This window comes from Cornus florida, unplaced genomic scaffold (genome assembly GCF_030987335.1).
Source record: "Cornus florida cultivar Cherokee Brave unplaced genomic scaffold, ASM3098733v1 CherokeeBrave_3.0.0_Hap2_Chr07, whole genome shotgun sequence".
NCBI lineage: Eukaryota > Viridiplantae > Streptophyta > Magnoliopsida > Cornales > Cornaceae > Cornus > Cornus florida.
Genome location: NW_026775577.1, coordinates 84,009,454 through 84,024,377, shown reverse-complemented (window position 1 = coordinate 84,024,377; position 14,924 = coordinate 84,009,454). Strand labels below are relative to the sequence as shown.

Genomic DNA, 14,924 nt, shown 5'->3' with positions numbered 1-14,924 from the left:
ATTGAGAATAACCCCAAAACACACACTTCAATGCCTTGGGTCAAGCTTAATTTGTACGAGTTTGCCCTAACTGCTGAACAAAGCGCACACACACCCCCAAAGACCCTCAAGGGAATTAACAAAAAAAAAAGAAAGAAGAGAGATTGATTAGGATATAAGATTGAGGGGCTGCAAAGTTAAGAACCCTAGAAGGGTCCTATTAAAGACGTATAGTTGTAAGTACAGTATCTCCCCAAAACAACTGGAAAACATTCATGCCAATACGCTAAGTCAGGGATGTGGCGATTCTTCCTCTCAGAATGACCATTCTATTAACGGGTTTAAACCTATGCTACATAGACTTTTCAAAAGTAGTGATGTACCCATGTTGGACACATATTGCTCGGACATGGGTATGGGACATGTGTCCGACACTTTTGGTTGGACATGTATTTAAAAACATATCCAATCATTCAATTTTGTTATATTATTACTTTAAAATGAGTTAAGTGCCTATATTGAACACTATGTTATATAAAAACATTACTTTACTCTAGAAAATAAAATAAAATAATTAAATAAAATGAATATGTTAGCATATATGATAACCACGATTTATGGAATGACTTACCATATTAGCAGAGATTTGATTTTGCTATGTCATATGTTGTGATTTGATTTTGCTATGTCATATGTTGTGATTTGATTTAGTTTCCTTTCTTGTAATATGAAAATGTGCTCTTTATATCTATAAATACTAGAGCCATGAATGAGTGATTTATCTCATTCAAGCCTTTACATATTATTAAATCTCATTCAAGCCTTTACACAATTCTCTCATTTTTCTTCTTTTTATATTTCTATTTGGTATCAGAGCCAGGATGGTCCGACTGAAATGAGGGCATTGCAAATTTAGCACCACCCATTCGGGAATGGTCTAAGGTGACTGTTAGCATTTATGATACCACGATTTATGGTATAACTTACCATAATAGCCGAGATATGATAGGCCCAAATCATGGGACGTGATTTACCATATTATCTGTGAGATATGATAGCCACTAATCATGTATTTGACTTTATTTACGTATATGTCTAGGCATAGAATATGCAATGATTTGATTTTGTTTCCTTTCTTGTAATACGAGCATGTGCTCATTTTATCTATAAATACTAGAGCTGTGAATGGGAAATTCATCTCATTCAAACCTTTACGCAATTCTCTCTTTTCTCTTCTTTTTATATTTCTACTTGGTATCAGAGCCAACACCTTTCCATACCTTTCAGCAGCCTTGCTACTTGTGCGACAGCTACCTTAGGCTGTTTGTGACATCGTGTGACGTTGCCTACACATGTTTTTCTGTGCTGCTGTTTTGTGATCGAAAATAGGTATTTTTAAGTTTTACAATTTCTTTTTCACTCTTCTAGGGTTGGGTAAATTGGGATAGTTGGTTTCCAACACCTAGAAGGGCTTGGGTAAAAAAAATTAGTTTACAAAGAGGTTCCGAATATTAAGAAGGAGGCTGTCTGGCTATATGTAAGCGGGCAGCGCTCCTTAAAAAAGGAATGTATTTGGATTTTTTGGGAATGGTCTGAGGAGACATTGTTTATGGTCTGAGGAGACCCTTTGATTTATTAACAGAATTTGTGGTGTTTTTGGAGTTCTTTTTATTGTCGTGTGACAGATTATGGCAGATTCAGGGTCCTCGACTGTTAATTCTCTTGGCTCATGTTCTGTGGGTGGTAGTGCCATTTTTCCCACCAACTCATCAGAAAATCCAGGACTTCAAATCACCACAGTGAAGTTGGATGGTTCCAACTATTTGATTTGGGCACAGTCTGCCAAGATGTTCATTGGTGGCAAAGGCAAGATTGGCTATATTACTGGTTCTGAGAAAGAGCCAGCTGAGTTAGAGAAGGCATATCCATAGTGGTTTGTAGATAACGCTATGGTTATGTCTTGGCTAGTCAATTTGATGCAACTAAACATAGCTGTTGGCTATATGTTTGTGAAGACTGCTAAGCAGATTTGGGATTCAATTCAACGCACTTATTCTCAGAGGCAGAATAATGCACGAATTTTCCAGCTGGGGCGAGATATCACCAGGATTTCTCAGGGTGACTTGACAGTTTCAGGTTACATCGCCAAGCTTCGTGCTATGGAGATGTCATATTATGATTCCTTCCACTCTTGGAAGGATCTAGATGATGCAGTTTTATATGCAGGAATTGTGGAGAAGAATCGAGTGTTTCAGTTTCTTGCCGGGTTGAATGACGAGTTTGAGTATGCTCGTGTTCATTTATTGGGCTTATCTTCATTCCTTACTCTTGATGATGCATATTCCTATGTGTTGTCAGATGAGAGCCGCCAGACTTGTCCATTAGGTGTTGCTTCTGTTGATCGTTCTGCTATGGCAGTTTGGATTCCCAACCTTTCAGGAACTTCACCATCCCAATCAGTTCAGAGCACTACCACCGGTCCTCCTCTGCGACGACAACGTGGACGGTGTGACCATTGCGGAAAAATTGGTCACATCAAATCTCGTTGTTATGCTCTACATGGACGTCCACCGCAACAGAAACAACAGCCTCGATCCTCTGCACATTCTGTTACACAACCAGTCTCATTGTCAACTCCTGACAACCCTGCCTCTACATCTTCTGCCACAGTTACCTTAACTCAAGCTGATTTGGACAAGTTCAAGCAATTCTTCAACCAAATGGAGGCATCATCTCAGCCAACCTCCACTTATGCCCACTCAGGTACTATTGCGTCTGCACATAGCGTATCTACATCTTCAACACCATGGATCATTGATTCTAGTGCTTCAGGCAATATGACTGGTATGTCCTCACTCTTCCAATCTTATAGTATCTGCTCTGGCCAACGCAAGGTCCGCCTTGAGGATGGCTCTCCATCTTCCATTGCTGGGAAGGGTCACATATCAGTTACTCCTTTATTAAATAAAGTTAAATACATGATTAGTGGCTATCATATCTCACAGATAATATGGTAAATCACATCCTATGATTTGGGCCTATCATATTCTGGCTATTATGGTAAGTCATACCATAAATCGTGGTATCATAAATGCTAACACTCCCCCTCAAGTTGGTGCGTGGATATTTGAAACGCCCAACTTGGACAATGCATTCTCAAACACAATCTTGCTGACGCCCTTTGTAAGAATGTCTGCAAGCTGCTGAGAGCTTGTGACAAATGGAGTGTAAATTTGACCAGAGATGATCTTCTCTCGAATGAAGTGCCGGTCCACCTCTATATACTTAGTCCTGTCATGCTGAACAGGATTTGTTGCTATGCTAATGGCAGACTTGTTGTCGCAGTAGAGTGAGAATGGAAGCGACACTGGAAGGCACAAGTCTGTCAGCAAGGTTTTCAGCCAAAGCAACTCACCTACCCCAAGAGCCATAGCCCTATACTCTGCCTCTGCACTAGATCGAGAGACAATATCCTGCTTCTTACTGCGCCAAGTAACCAAGTTACCACCAATAGTGGTACAATAACCTGAAGTAGACCTCCTATCTGAAATTGATCCTGCATAATCAGCATCTGTCCAAACCTCAACACGTAAGTGACCATGATTAGCAAACAAAATACCACGGCCTAGACACCCTTTTAAGTAGCGAAGAATTCGAGTAGCTGCATCAAGGTGTGGGGCACGAGGAGAGTACATGAATTGACTCACGACACTCACGGCATAAGCAATGTCAGGTCAAGTCATGGATAAATAGATGAGCTTCCCCACAAGTCGTTGATACTGACCAATATCTGACAACAACTCCCCCTCAGAATCAGCCAATCGATGATTCTGCTCAATCGGAGTATCAGCAGGACGACCGCCAAGCTGACCAGAAGCAGAAAGCAAGTCAAGAACATACTTGCGTTGAGAGATGAAAATGCCAGTCTTGGAGCGAGCCACCTCAATGCCCAAGAAGTATCGTAGGGGACCAAGATCCTTAATCTCAAACTGACGGCCAAGATAGCTCTTAACCTCATTAATTCCGGTAGTATCATCGCCGGTAAGAATAATATCATCGACATACACAATGAGAGCAACTGTCTTACCGCCTGAATGACGTAAAAACAAGGTATGATCAGCTGCACTTTGATGGAAACCAAACTTGAGCATAGCAGTGCCAAAGCGATCAGACCAAGCTCGAGGAGACTGCTTGAGGCCATATAGAGAACGACGAAGACGACATACCATATTAGAATGAGTAGGAGAACGAAAGCCCAGAGGAGGAACCATGTACACCTCCTCTTGCAAATCACCATTAAGAAAGGCATTCTTGACATCTAACTGAAATAGAGGCCAAGATCGAATTGCAGCAACGGAAAATAATACACGGATGGTATTCATCTTGGCAACAGGGGCAAAAGTCTCTTGATAATCTATGCCATAAGTCTGAGCATAACCCTTGGCAACCAATCGGGCCTTGTAACGAGCAACTGACCCATCTAGATTATGCTTAACTGTAAACACCCAACGACAACCCACAGCCTTTCGTCCAATAGGAAGCAGAACCATGTCTCAAGTCTGATTTTTCTCAAGTGCTTGTAGTTCTTCTGTCATAGCATCACGCCATTGAGGTTGTGCTAGCACATCTGCAACACTAGAAGGAACAGGAACCGAGGCAACATAAACAAGAAAACTCCGATAGGAGGGTGAGAGAGCATAATCAAAAACAAAATTAGAAATAGGGTAAGTACAAGAACGTTTATCCTTTCGAAGAGCAATGTGGCGATCATCAAGCAAAACAATAGCTTGAGAAGGCGAAGCTGGTGCCGAAGGAACAGGGCAGTCGATCGTGGGAGTAGAAGCTTGTACCTGTTGTCTCCGATTATAAACCTGTAAAAAAGGAACAATTCCCCCTGCTGGAGGGGTATCACGAGGAGGAATTATAGAAGAAGAAACAGGTAATGGTAAAGGAGTTGAAGACAGAAGAAGGTGATCATCCATTATATTCAATGGGAACCATTCACCTCTGAGAACCAACTGAACCACTATAGTATGGTGTATGCTCAAAGAAAGAAACATCCATGGATATGAACCGCCGACGACTGGGAGGATGGTAACACCTATAACCTTTTTGAGAGTGAGAATAGCCCAAAAACACACACTTCAAAGCCTTGGGGTCAAGCTTTGTACGAGTTTGCCCCAACTGCTAAACAAAGCACACACACTCGAAGACTCGTGGAGGAATCAAAAATAGAGATGAATTGGGATGTAAGATTGAGAGTGGGGCTGTAAAGTTAAGAATCCTAGAAGGAGTCCTATTAATGATGTAAACAGCGGTAAGAACTGCATCTCCCCAAAATGACTGGGGAACATTCATGCCAATGCAGATTGCTCTGGCTAAGTCAAGGATATGGCGATTCTTTCTCTCAGAACGACCATTCTGTTGAGGAGTTTTAACATTAGCCAGCTAATGCGCAATCCCAAATTCTGTACATAACCGTTGTACCTCCCCATAAGTGTACTCTGTACCCCGGTCAGATCGGAATTTTTTAATGGTACAACCAAATTGAGTCTGAACCATTGTCATAAAATTTTTAAAAATGGTGTATACCTCATTTTTGGTTTTCATAAGACAAACCCAAGTAACACGACTATGATCATCAATGAACAACACAAAATATCGAAATCCAAGACTAGAAGTAACTGGGCAAGGACCCCACATATCTGAATGAACAAGATCAAAATGTGTTAAAGCAGATTTATTACTACTAGCAGGATAATTGGAACGAACATGTTTAGCCATATGACATGTTTCACAGGATAAATCTGACACTGCCACGTTACAAAATAAGGAAGGAAATAAATGTTTCAAATAACCAAATATAGAATATGTAATGATTTGATTCTGTTTCCTTTCTTGTAATATGAGCATGTGCTTATTTTATTTATAAATACTAGAGCTGTGAATAGGTAATTCATCTCATTCAAGCCTTTACGCAATTCTCTCTTTTCTCTTCTTTTTACATTTCTACTGTGACATCACCCATCCAGGAGGTATCAGGTAGGCAAGGTGGTCCGACCTCAACGAGGGCGTTGCGAGTTTGGCACCACTTATTAAAAAATGGTCTGAGGATACACAATTGTTTCTTTTTATGGTTTGAGGAGATATTGTTGATTCTTTCATCCACATTGTTTAAACATATGTATGAAGGGGAATGGTATGAGGAGACATTGTTGATTCTTCCATCTACATGTTTTAAACATGTGTATGAAGGGAAATGGTCTGAGGAGACATTGTTGGTTGTCTATGATCTGAGGAGACATTGTTGGTTGTTTATGGTCTGAGGAGAAATTGTTAATTGTATTTTTTTTTTTTTTTTGATAAGTGAGACATTGTTAATTGGTTATCGTCTGAGGAGACATTGTTAATTGTTTATTGTCCGAGGAGACATTTTTTATTTCTTGATCGACACTTCATCTAAGAGAAAATCAACGCTAGTCAGATTTGCACTCCATTTGTCGTAAGCTCTCAGTAGCTTGTAGACATTCTTACAAAGGGCGTCAGCAAGATTGTGTTTGAGAATGCATTGTCTAAGTTGGGCGTTTCAGATATCTACGCACCAACTTGAGGGGGAGTGTTAACATATATGATAGCCACGATTTATAGAATGACTTACCATATTAGCAGAGATTTGATTATGATTTGATTTAGATTTGATTTAGTTTCCTTTCTTGTAATATAAGAATGTGCTCTTTATATCTATAAATACTAGAGCCGTGAATGAGTGATTTATCTCATTCAAGCTTTTACATATTATTATATCTCATTCAAGCCTTTACACAATTCTCTCATTTTTCTTCTTTTTATATTTCTACTAAATATTTAGCTGGAGTCCTTCTATTTGGAGATTTAATACATCTGATGCATAGATATATACCTGTACCGGACACACGTACCCAAGTCCATGTAACAAAGGTTTGAACATTAGAAATCTGATGCTCAATCCCGAATTCCGTACATAATCAATGTACCTCCCTATAAGTGTACTCCGTACCATGACCAGATATGAGTTTTTTAATGGTACGACTATACTGAGTTTGAACCGTTGTCACAATTTTTTTAAAAACAGTGTACACCTCATTTTTGGTCTTCATAAGATACATCCATGTAACACAGCTATAATCATTAATAAACAACACAAAAAAATTGAAATACAAAACTAGAACTAACTAGGGAAAGCCCCAGACATTTGACTGAACAAGATCAAAAAATGTTAAAGCATTTTTATTACTACTAGTAGGATAATTAGAATGGACATATTTAGCAAGGTGACATGTCTCGTAGGATAAATTTGAGACTATCATATTACTAAACAATGAAGGAAACAAATGTTTTAAATAACCAAAAGAAATATGTCTTAAACGCAAGTGCTTACGCAAAAGTTAGGCTTTATTTGATGAAACACTAGAAGAGGAAACTAAATGTGCTTGAGGTGACAAAGGAGAATCCAATAGGTATAAGCCATCCACTTCACGCTCACTGCCAATCGTTCGCTTCGATACCAAATCCTAAAAAACACAATGAGATGGAAAGAATGTTACACTGCAATTCAATTATTTAGTAACGCTACTAACATAATTAATATTAGTAGTAAGTTATGGAACATGAAGTGTTTCAGACAAAGTTAAAGGAGTAACCGATATTTGATCATTCCTAGTAATGGAAGACGGAGAGCCATCCGTAAGGCATACCTTGCGATGGCCAGAGCAGGTACTGTAAGAGTGGGAGAAGGAGGACATACCAGTCATATTGTCTGAAGCACGAGAACCAATGATCCATGGTGTCGAAGATATAAATATGCTATGTGCAGATGTAATAGTAACTGAATGGGCATAAGTGGAGGTTGGCTCGGATGATGCCTCCATTTGACTGAAGAATTGTTAAACCTATCCAAATCAACCCAAGTCAAGGTAACTGTATCAAAGGATGAAAAAGCAAAGTTGTCCAAAATCACTTTTTCTTTATCTCGTCGCCTCGTCTCTGCTTTTTGGGGTTTTTAGTCCTAGGGCTACTTCGTTCCGTAATGGTCGTTTTCTTTATCGATATCGAGTTCGGCTATGCCACTGTGTAACAGAATGTGCAGAGGATTGAGGGTGGTGTAGTTTTTGCTATAGTGGGCATCCATGTAGTGAGTGCATAACAACGAGATTTTATTTGACCAAGTTTCCCGCAATGGTTACACCGCCCACATTATCTTGGTGCTAGAACTCTGAACTGACTAGGATGGTGCAATTCCTAAAGGGTTAGGAATGCAAACTGCCATAGCTAAGTGGTTAGCATAAGCAACACCTAATGGATCTCATTTGATAAAATATAGTAGTATATGTCCTCCATATTAGGGAATGAAGACAAGCCCAACAAATGAATAGGAGCATACTCAAACTCATCATTCAGCCCAGCAAAAACTAAAACACCCGATTCTTCTCCACAATCCCCACATATAAATCTGCATTCTCTGTATCCTTTCAAAAGTGGAAGGAATTATAATTTGGCACTCTAAAATAGCATAAAGCCTGGCGATGTAACCAAAAATGTAAGTCATCCTAAGTAATGCTAATGATATCTTGCCCCAACTGAAAAATCCTTGCATTATTCAGCCTCTGAGAATAAGTGCGCTTACAGAATCCCAAATTTACTTAGCGGTCTTCATGGATATATACCTAACGGCTATGTTTGGCTGCTTTGAATTGACTAGCTAAGACATAACCATGGCATTAGCTACTGTGGACATATCTTATCAGAACCATTGTGGACATATCTTATCTAACTCGGCTGGCTCTTTGTCAGAACCAGTAATATAGCCAATCTTACCTTTGTCAGCAACAAAATTCCCGACAGACTATGCCTAAATCAAATAGTTGGAACCATCTAACTTCACTGTGGTGGTCTAAAATCTTGGATTTTTGATGAGTTGGTGGGAAAAATGATACCACCCACAAAACTCGAAGCCATGAAGAGTCAACAGTCAAGGACCTAAAACTGCCATACTATTTCATACGATAATAAACAACTCCAAGAGCACCATAAACCCTGTCAACTAATCAAAGTGTCTCCTCAAACCATAAAAAATCAACAATGTCTCCTCAGATCATTCTCAAAAATTCCAAATACAGACTTCCTGTAGGAGTGTTACCCACATAAATACAGCCGAACGACCTCCTTCTCAATATCCAGAACCTCTTTGTAGACTTACAATAATTTACCCAAGCCCTTCTACGTGTTGGAGACCAACTATATCAACTTGCCAACTTACCAACCCTAGAAGAGTAAAATAAAAAATAAAAAATTGTAAGACTTGAAAATACTTGCTTTCGATCACAAAACAGCGGCTCACAAAATTGTGTGCAGGCAACGTCGTGGGGTGTCGCAAATAGCCTAAGGTGGCTGTCGCACAAGCCGCAAAGCTGCTGGAGGTTATGACAAGGTGTTGGCTCTGATACCAAGAATAAATACAAGATTGAAGAAGAACAAGAGAAATATGTAAAGGCTTGAACGAGAATAATCACTCATTCACAACTCCGTATTTATGTACTAAAAGAGCACATTGCAATATTATAAGAAAGGAAACCAAATAAAATCGCTGCAGATGCTATGCCTAAATATATGTATAAATAAAGTTCAATTTGATGATTTTAGGCTATCATATCTCGGCTAAAATTTACCATGTTAACATAACTACTGCACACACAAAGTTTCCAAAGGAGGAAACAAATAATTCATATACCGAAATGTTACTTAACAGGAGCGAGTTAAGCAACCACTTGAATGCAAATGGTTGTAGAAAGCGAAACAATACTGTAATAGGAAAAAAGGAAACTATATATAAACAATTATAAACAGGAAAAAGGATGCCAAAAAAATAGTGGTAACATAGTTTACCATTACAACTGTATTCAATTTGATTACATAAAGGGTCATTAAGGGGTAAGCTATAGGTTTTGCATGCACACTAGCACTCGACTGAATTATGAGTGAAAGGTAGTCCTCTACAACAAGGAATAGAAAGCATCGATAAGAATGATTAAGACGATTAGGAACAACTAGCACCACTTGATTAGGGCCCATAACCCTTCCTTCACTTACTAAGAACAGGGATTGCCCGGCATGGCATTCCAACAAATAGTAAAAACAGATCCAAGTGCTAACAGCATATTTTTCAAGTACCTTCCAGTTGAGCCATATGCAAATACAGTTGCATTGAGACCTTGAGCAACACCAGCAATTATTGAAGATACACTTCTCTCGTAAACATCCTGGATGAATGCAGCGTCATCAGACTTCTTAATCACAATAAAAGAACAACCTTAGAATAGCATGTGTTTTTTTTTTTTTTTAATTTGACGCAGCTGCAAGTAAGTGAAGTAATTGGCATGGTTTATAACAATATTGACATCAACAACCAACATAAATGTCTTCACATATTCAATTCTATAACATAATAGCTCAAAGTTGCAGTATTAGTACAGGTCATTATCTAAAGTAACAAAGATAACTGAACTAGAGGATCTTATCATCAGAAAAATGAATAGCGCGCCCCACTGTTCTTCAAATGATACTTTGGACTAGTGACTTTGCATCTATTTGTGTTCTTATACAGCATCACAAGTCACAACAGGGTGCTAAAACTGATTGAGTTGTCAATCAGGATTTAGCTCCTTTCATCTTTGGACAGATTCAATTCGTCCTTTTACATAGAAAAATATTTTTCATCTACATGTCTTCTCTATAGAACTCTAATTAGGTGACAAAATCAGACGTGTTTGTCTTTTGTCCCCATATTCATTAGTGTCCAAGAACAGAGTGAGATATCCAACATCAGGATATGGATTAAAGGCTTACTGAAATTCTTTAACCAATAATCTGGATGAAAATTTCCAAAAATCTATATCTACACAATTATCTAACTTACCAGAAAATATATTTATATGGTTGGAATAGGCGATAAACCTTTTTGTAGTAATTGCATTTGTGCATGTCTTCCTATGTTCTCTCTTTTCTTTTTTGACAATTAAGTAGCACTAATAGATGCAGAAGCAGAATTGGGAATAACAAGAGGACAAACTTCAAGAAAGAGAAAGATAGAGACCACATACCAAATTAGTAAAATCAGGACCAAATGCATAATCAAAGGAATATCTTCGTTCTTTTGTTCGATTTTGTATGCGATCAAGGTAGTCCTTTGACAGGTCAGGATCCAAAACAATAACCTCCTACAAATAACATTTACATACACTAGATAAATTTTCTTCTCTCAATTGATAAATAGGTAAATTCATAGAATTAAAAAAAAAAAAAAATTATAAACAAAAATGTTGGAGATTGAATAGGTGAAAAATGAACACCTTGTCATTGTTTACTCGAACTATGTCGCGACCACGTTCACTTTCTGTTAATGGCCTACATTTTACAGCAACCTACAGCCAAAAGATCAGAAGATGACAATAAACAAAGAAACTGAACAAAAACAAAGAAATTTTCTTAAGAAATGGAAAAGGACTAACGGTGAGGGTTGTGGCTTTCTTGATCACCGGAGCTGTAATGCTAGGCATGTTTGATTCAACATTCGCTTCCAAGAAATCAGCTCATTGCTCACTATCAACAAAATTTAACTCCAAATTCCAATCTGAAGCTAGTTCGAATTGCTTTTCATCAGCCTAAGAACAACCTCAATACAGGATGCTTCAAACCCTAACACATTGTGAGTGAACACTCGTACAGAAGTTCTCAAATTCAGCTTCTGATCCACAAACAAACAACTGATCAAAAGAATTTACAGATGAAGCACAGACCTAAAATCCAAAGCAACAGAAAATACATTCCACATCAAAATCATCCAGCAAAGCATCTACTCCAATGCAGCATTGCCCAGCCCTAAAATTCCTCAACCGAAGGAATGAATTTGGGAAGAGAGAAATGTCGAATGTGAAATGTGTGTCAGTGTGTGTGAGAGAGAATCAAAATTCAAAAATCTGAAAAAATGCGTGTGACAGAAAAATGAGAAGTGGAAAATTGTGTGTATATATTTAATATATATATATTGACGCGGTTTGGTGTAATGTAATACTCTATAAAATCGAATGCCAAGGACGACCGTGTTGAAGGTTGGAACTTGGAAGATCAGTGTCGGGAGGTGATCTGAACCGTTGGAAAAAGAGTATATTTGGATTTTTCTGTGTAGGCTTTTTGATTTGATTTGTGTTAAAAGAGATGACAGACGAGATGACCTGTATGACAAAGACACATACGTGACGTACATAAATGGAGAGGGAAAGGGTGGTCCATACAACCATTATTGTAGTTTATTTTAAAAAATATACTAAAATATATTAATTAAATTTTATATAAAATATATAGTCCCGTTGGGTAACAAATAGTGATTCCTACTTCCAATTTTACCGAAAGCAAAATCATAATTTTGATTTCTTAAGCCTGAAATAGAAAGTATAAGGTAAATTCACATGTTTTTAATATTTTGAAAGCAAAATAATAGAAAGCAAGTTCAATAATTATGATTTTGTTTTTAATTTTTTTAATCCATAGTATGTATATATATAATATATAATTATGATTTTGATTATGTCTCTAATTTTATTGGACAATAAATGACCCTCAATTTTAGTCTTTAACGATTGAGATGTTCGTCGGTTTATATCTCTAATTTTATTGGACAATAAATGACCCTCAAAAGTTCAAAGATGCCAACTCCACCACCTTCCCTCAACCCATCAACTCTCCTCCACCCACCTAGATTTATCCCCTCCACCTCTTCTCCACTAAATCGACATACCAAGAAAACACAATTATCTAATTCCCCTAATAAACCACCTTCCTATCCTTCCTCCAAACCTCTACTCAAAACAGTGTACACTGCCACTCCCTTCAAATCACCCATCACCCCTAGGACAAAACAATTTACCATACATGACTCACTAGATTATCAACCAGACTGCCTTCAGTCACTTCTTCCACTATGGACAAGTCAAGAAAGTGCTTCAAAATGACAAAGTTCTTAACCCAACCAACAAAGTAATCTCAGATGTCTCTTACTTACCTGGCGGGGTGGAGGCTACTATTATATATGGATGCATCCAAGGCTGACTTTATTGTGGAAGTTGCAAGACTGAAGAGGCAACTGCACGTTATGGAGGAGGAGATGACCAACCTTAGAAACTCAAATGTTGCCCCTTGCAGATGCCAAGGGAGTGACGTCACCGCTCCCATTGCTGGTTCCTTGCTCATGTGTGTTGTTCAAAATGGTGTAAGTGTACTATATACTATAGTATTACTATTTAAATATTATGTAAAAATATAATATATATATATAATTATTATTGGTTTATAATAATAATTATAATAATAATTTTCTAATAAAATATAGTTATATATATATAATAAAATAAAAACTATATAAAAGAACCTGTTAATTGGTCGAGTCTAGAATTGGACTCTATCTCATTAAGACAGATTCGCCCCGTTATGGTGCTGACGGACTCAGTGGCGTCTATCTCCCAGGATAATATGGCTTTTCTTTCTTCGATAGCAGCACTGCAAACTGGAGAAATAGGTGAACCGGCTCAGTGTAGAATTCTCTCTCTAAACCAGACTCTAACTCACACCCTAATACTATGTTTATGCAAAGAAATGAGAAGAAGGAAGAGAGGAAAAATTCAGAAGTAGAAGATATTTTGAATTTTGGTGTGATTTGCAAATGACCCTAAGGGGGGTATTTATAAGCAGCCTGGTGCCTTTTCGGGTGGCCTAAACCATCACCTGCACTGGATGTGGTGATGGTTCAGTTCAAATAGAAGCACTAGTTTGGACTAGGTGCAACCCATTCAATGCACTGGTTCGGACTAGTCACACTCATTCAAATAAGCCCAACCCAAAAATTAATTAAGTCCAAACATAGGCCCAATTCAAAATTCCGTTTAATAAAAAGAATAACCGGACTCTACAATTAAGCCCAAGCCTGGACCGAACTAGGTCTGGTCGGGCAGGGCGCGTGTGTGGTAAATGGTTTGGACCCAAGCCTGCCTAGGTCCTCCCCCTCTTAAAAACTTGGGTGCCCTTGGGCCTAAACCTAAATCCCAAACTTGGCTTATTTAAACTTCAATTGGTTTCACTTTATTTTCAATGTGGGACAACCACTTCCCACATTATGCATACCCAATTAAGTTTACCAAACATCTTACTTTGGGACTAATTTCTCATTCACCCGGAAATAGATTTGAGAAAGTAAATATACCACGATTATCTCCTTACGAAGATGAATGCATTCATCTATAGATCCGTAAAAAATTCTTAGCGGGGCCTACTCAAAATTTCGCCCAAAGTTTCTGTTTTGTATACTTTGTTTCCAAAAATCCCCCACATGAATGGAAATTGGCGTCAATTACAAATGATGAAAATGCAGACACTAGAGAGAGTACTACTGGAAAGTTACTGCATCATAATAGGTAGCTTTTGGCCTTGAACCTTACCTAGTTTTTTACTATCGGATTTATTGGCTAACCAGTGAATATGATGTCTTGAACTGTTCAACTATTGATGTAAATCAAGACAATAACAAATACAAAGTTCATTCCTGCACTAAGTCGATTCTTACGGTTATATTCATATGGCTATGAACAACTCCTGGTATTTCATGAGTGCTTCAGAAAACTTAGCCTTCGAAATTCTCATAGAAGCGGCCCCACTTCACACTCATATAGGTGACCTCTTATTATGAGTATCCTACCAGACCCTACTTGAATTTTTTAAGATATAAGAGTCATTAAAAACATAGCTTATCCTAATCCTTGCTGTAGGTAGCGCTGTTGTAACGACCCACTCCACCACATGGTATGATATTGTCCGCTTTGGACCCGTGCACGCACGGTTTTTGCTCTTAGGTTTTACTCCAA

At 38.2% G+C, this 14,924-nt stretch overlaps 1 protein-coding gene across 3 annotated transcripts in view; it reads right to left on the bottom strand.

The window, feature by feature from the left end:
- The window catches only part of LOC132267361 (kinesin-like protein KIN-8B), a 32,798-nt gene extending 20,624 nt beyond the window's left edge, over positions 1-12,174 (bottom strand). The window contains exons 1-5 of one of the 3 annotated variants that reach the window (XM_059768528.1): positions 11,811-12,169; positions 11,523-11,709; positions 11,364-11,435; positions 11,115-11,231; positions 10,186-10,274 (exon numbers count right to left, since the gene is read on the bottom strand). In XM_059768528.1, coding sequence (XP_059624511.1) covers positions 10,186-10,274; positions 11,115-11,231; positions 11,364-11,435; positions 11,523-11,570 — 326 coding nt within the window. In that variant the 5' untranslated portion in view covers positions 11,571-11,709; positions 11,811-12,169. Of the gene's footprint in view, positions 1-7,396; positions 7,530-10,185; positions 10,275-11,114; positions 11,232-11,363; positions 11,436-11,522 lie in introns of those variants that run through there. The other 2 variants (XR_009468988.1, XM_059768529.1) reach the window with 2 other exon arrangements.
- Positions 12,175-14,924: the final 2,750 nt, after the last annotated feature.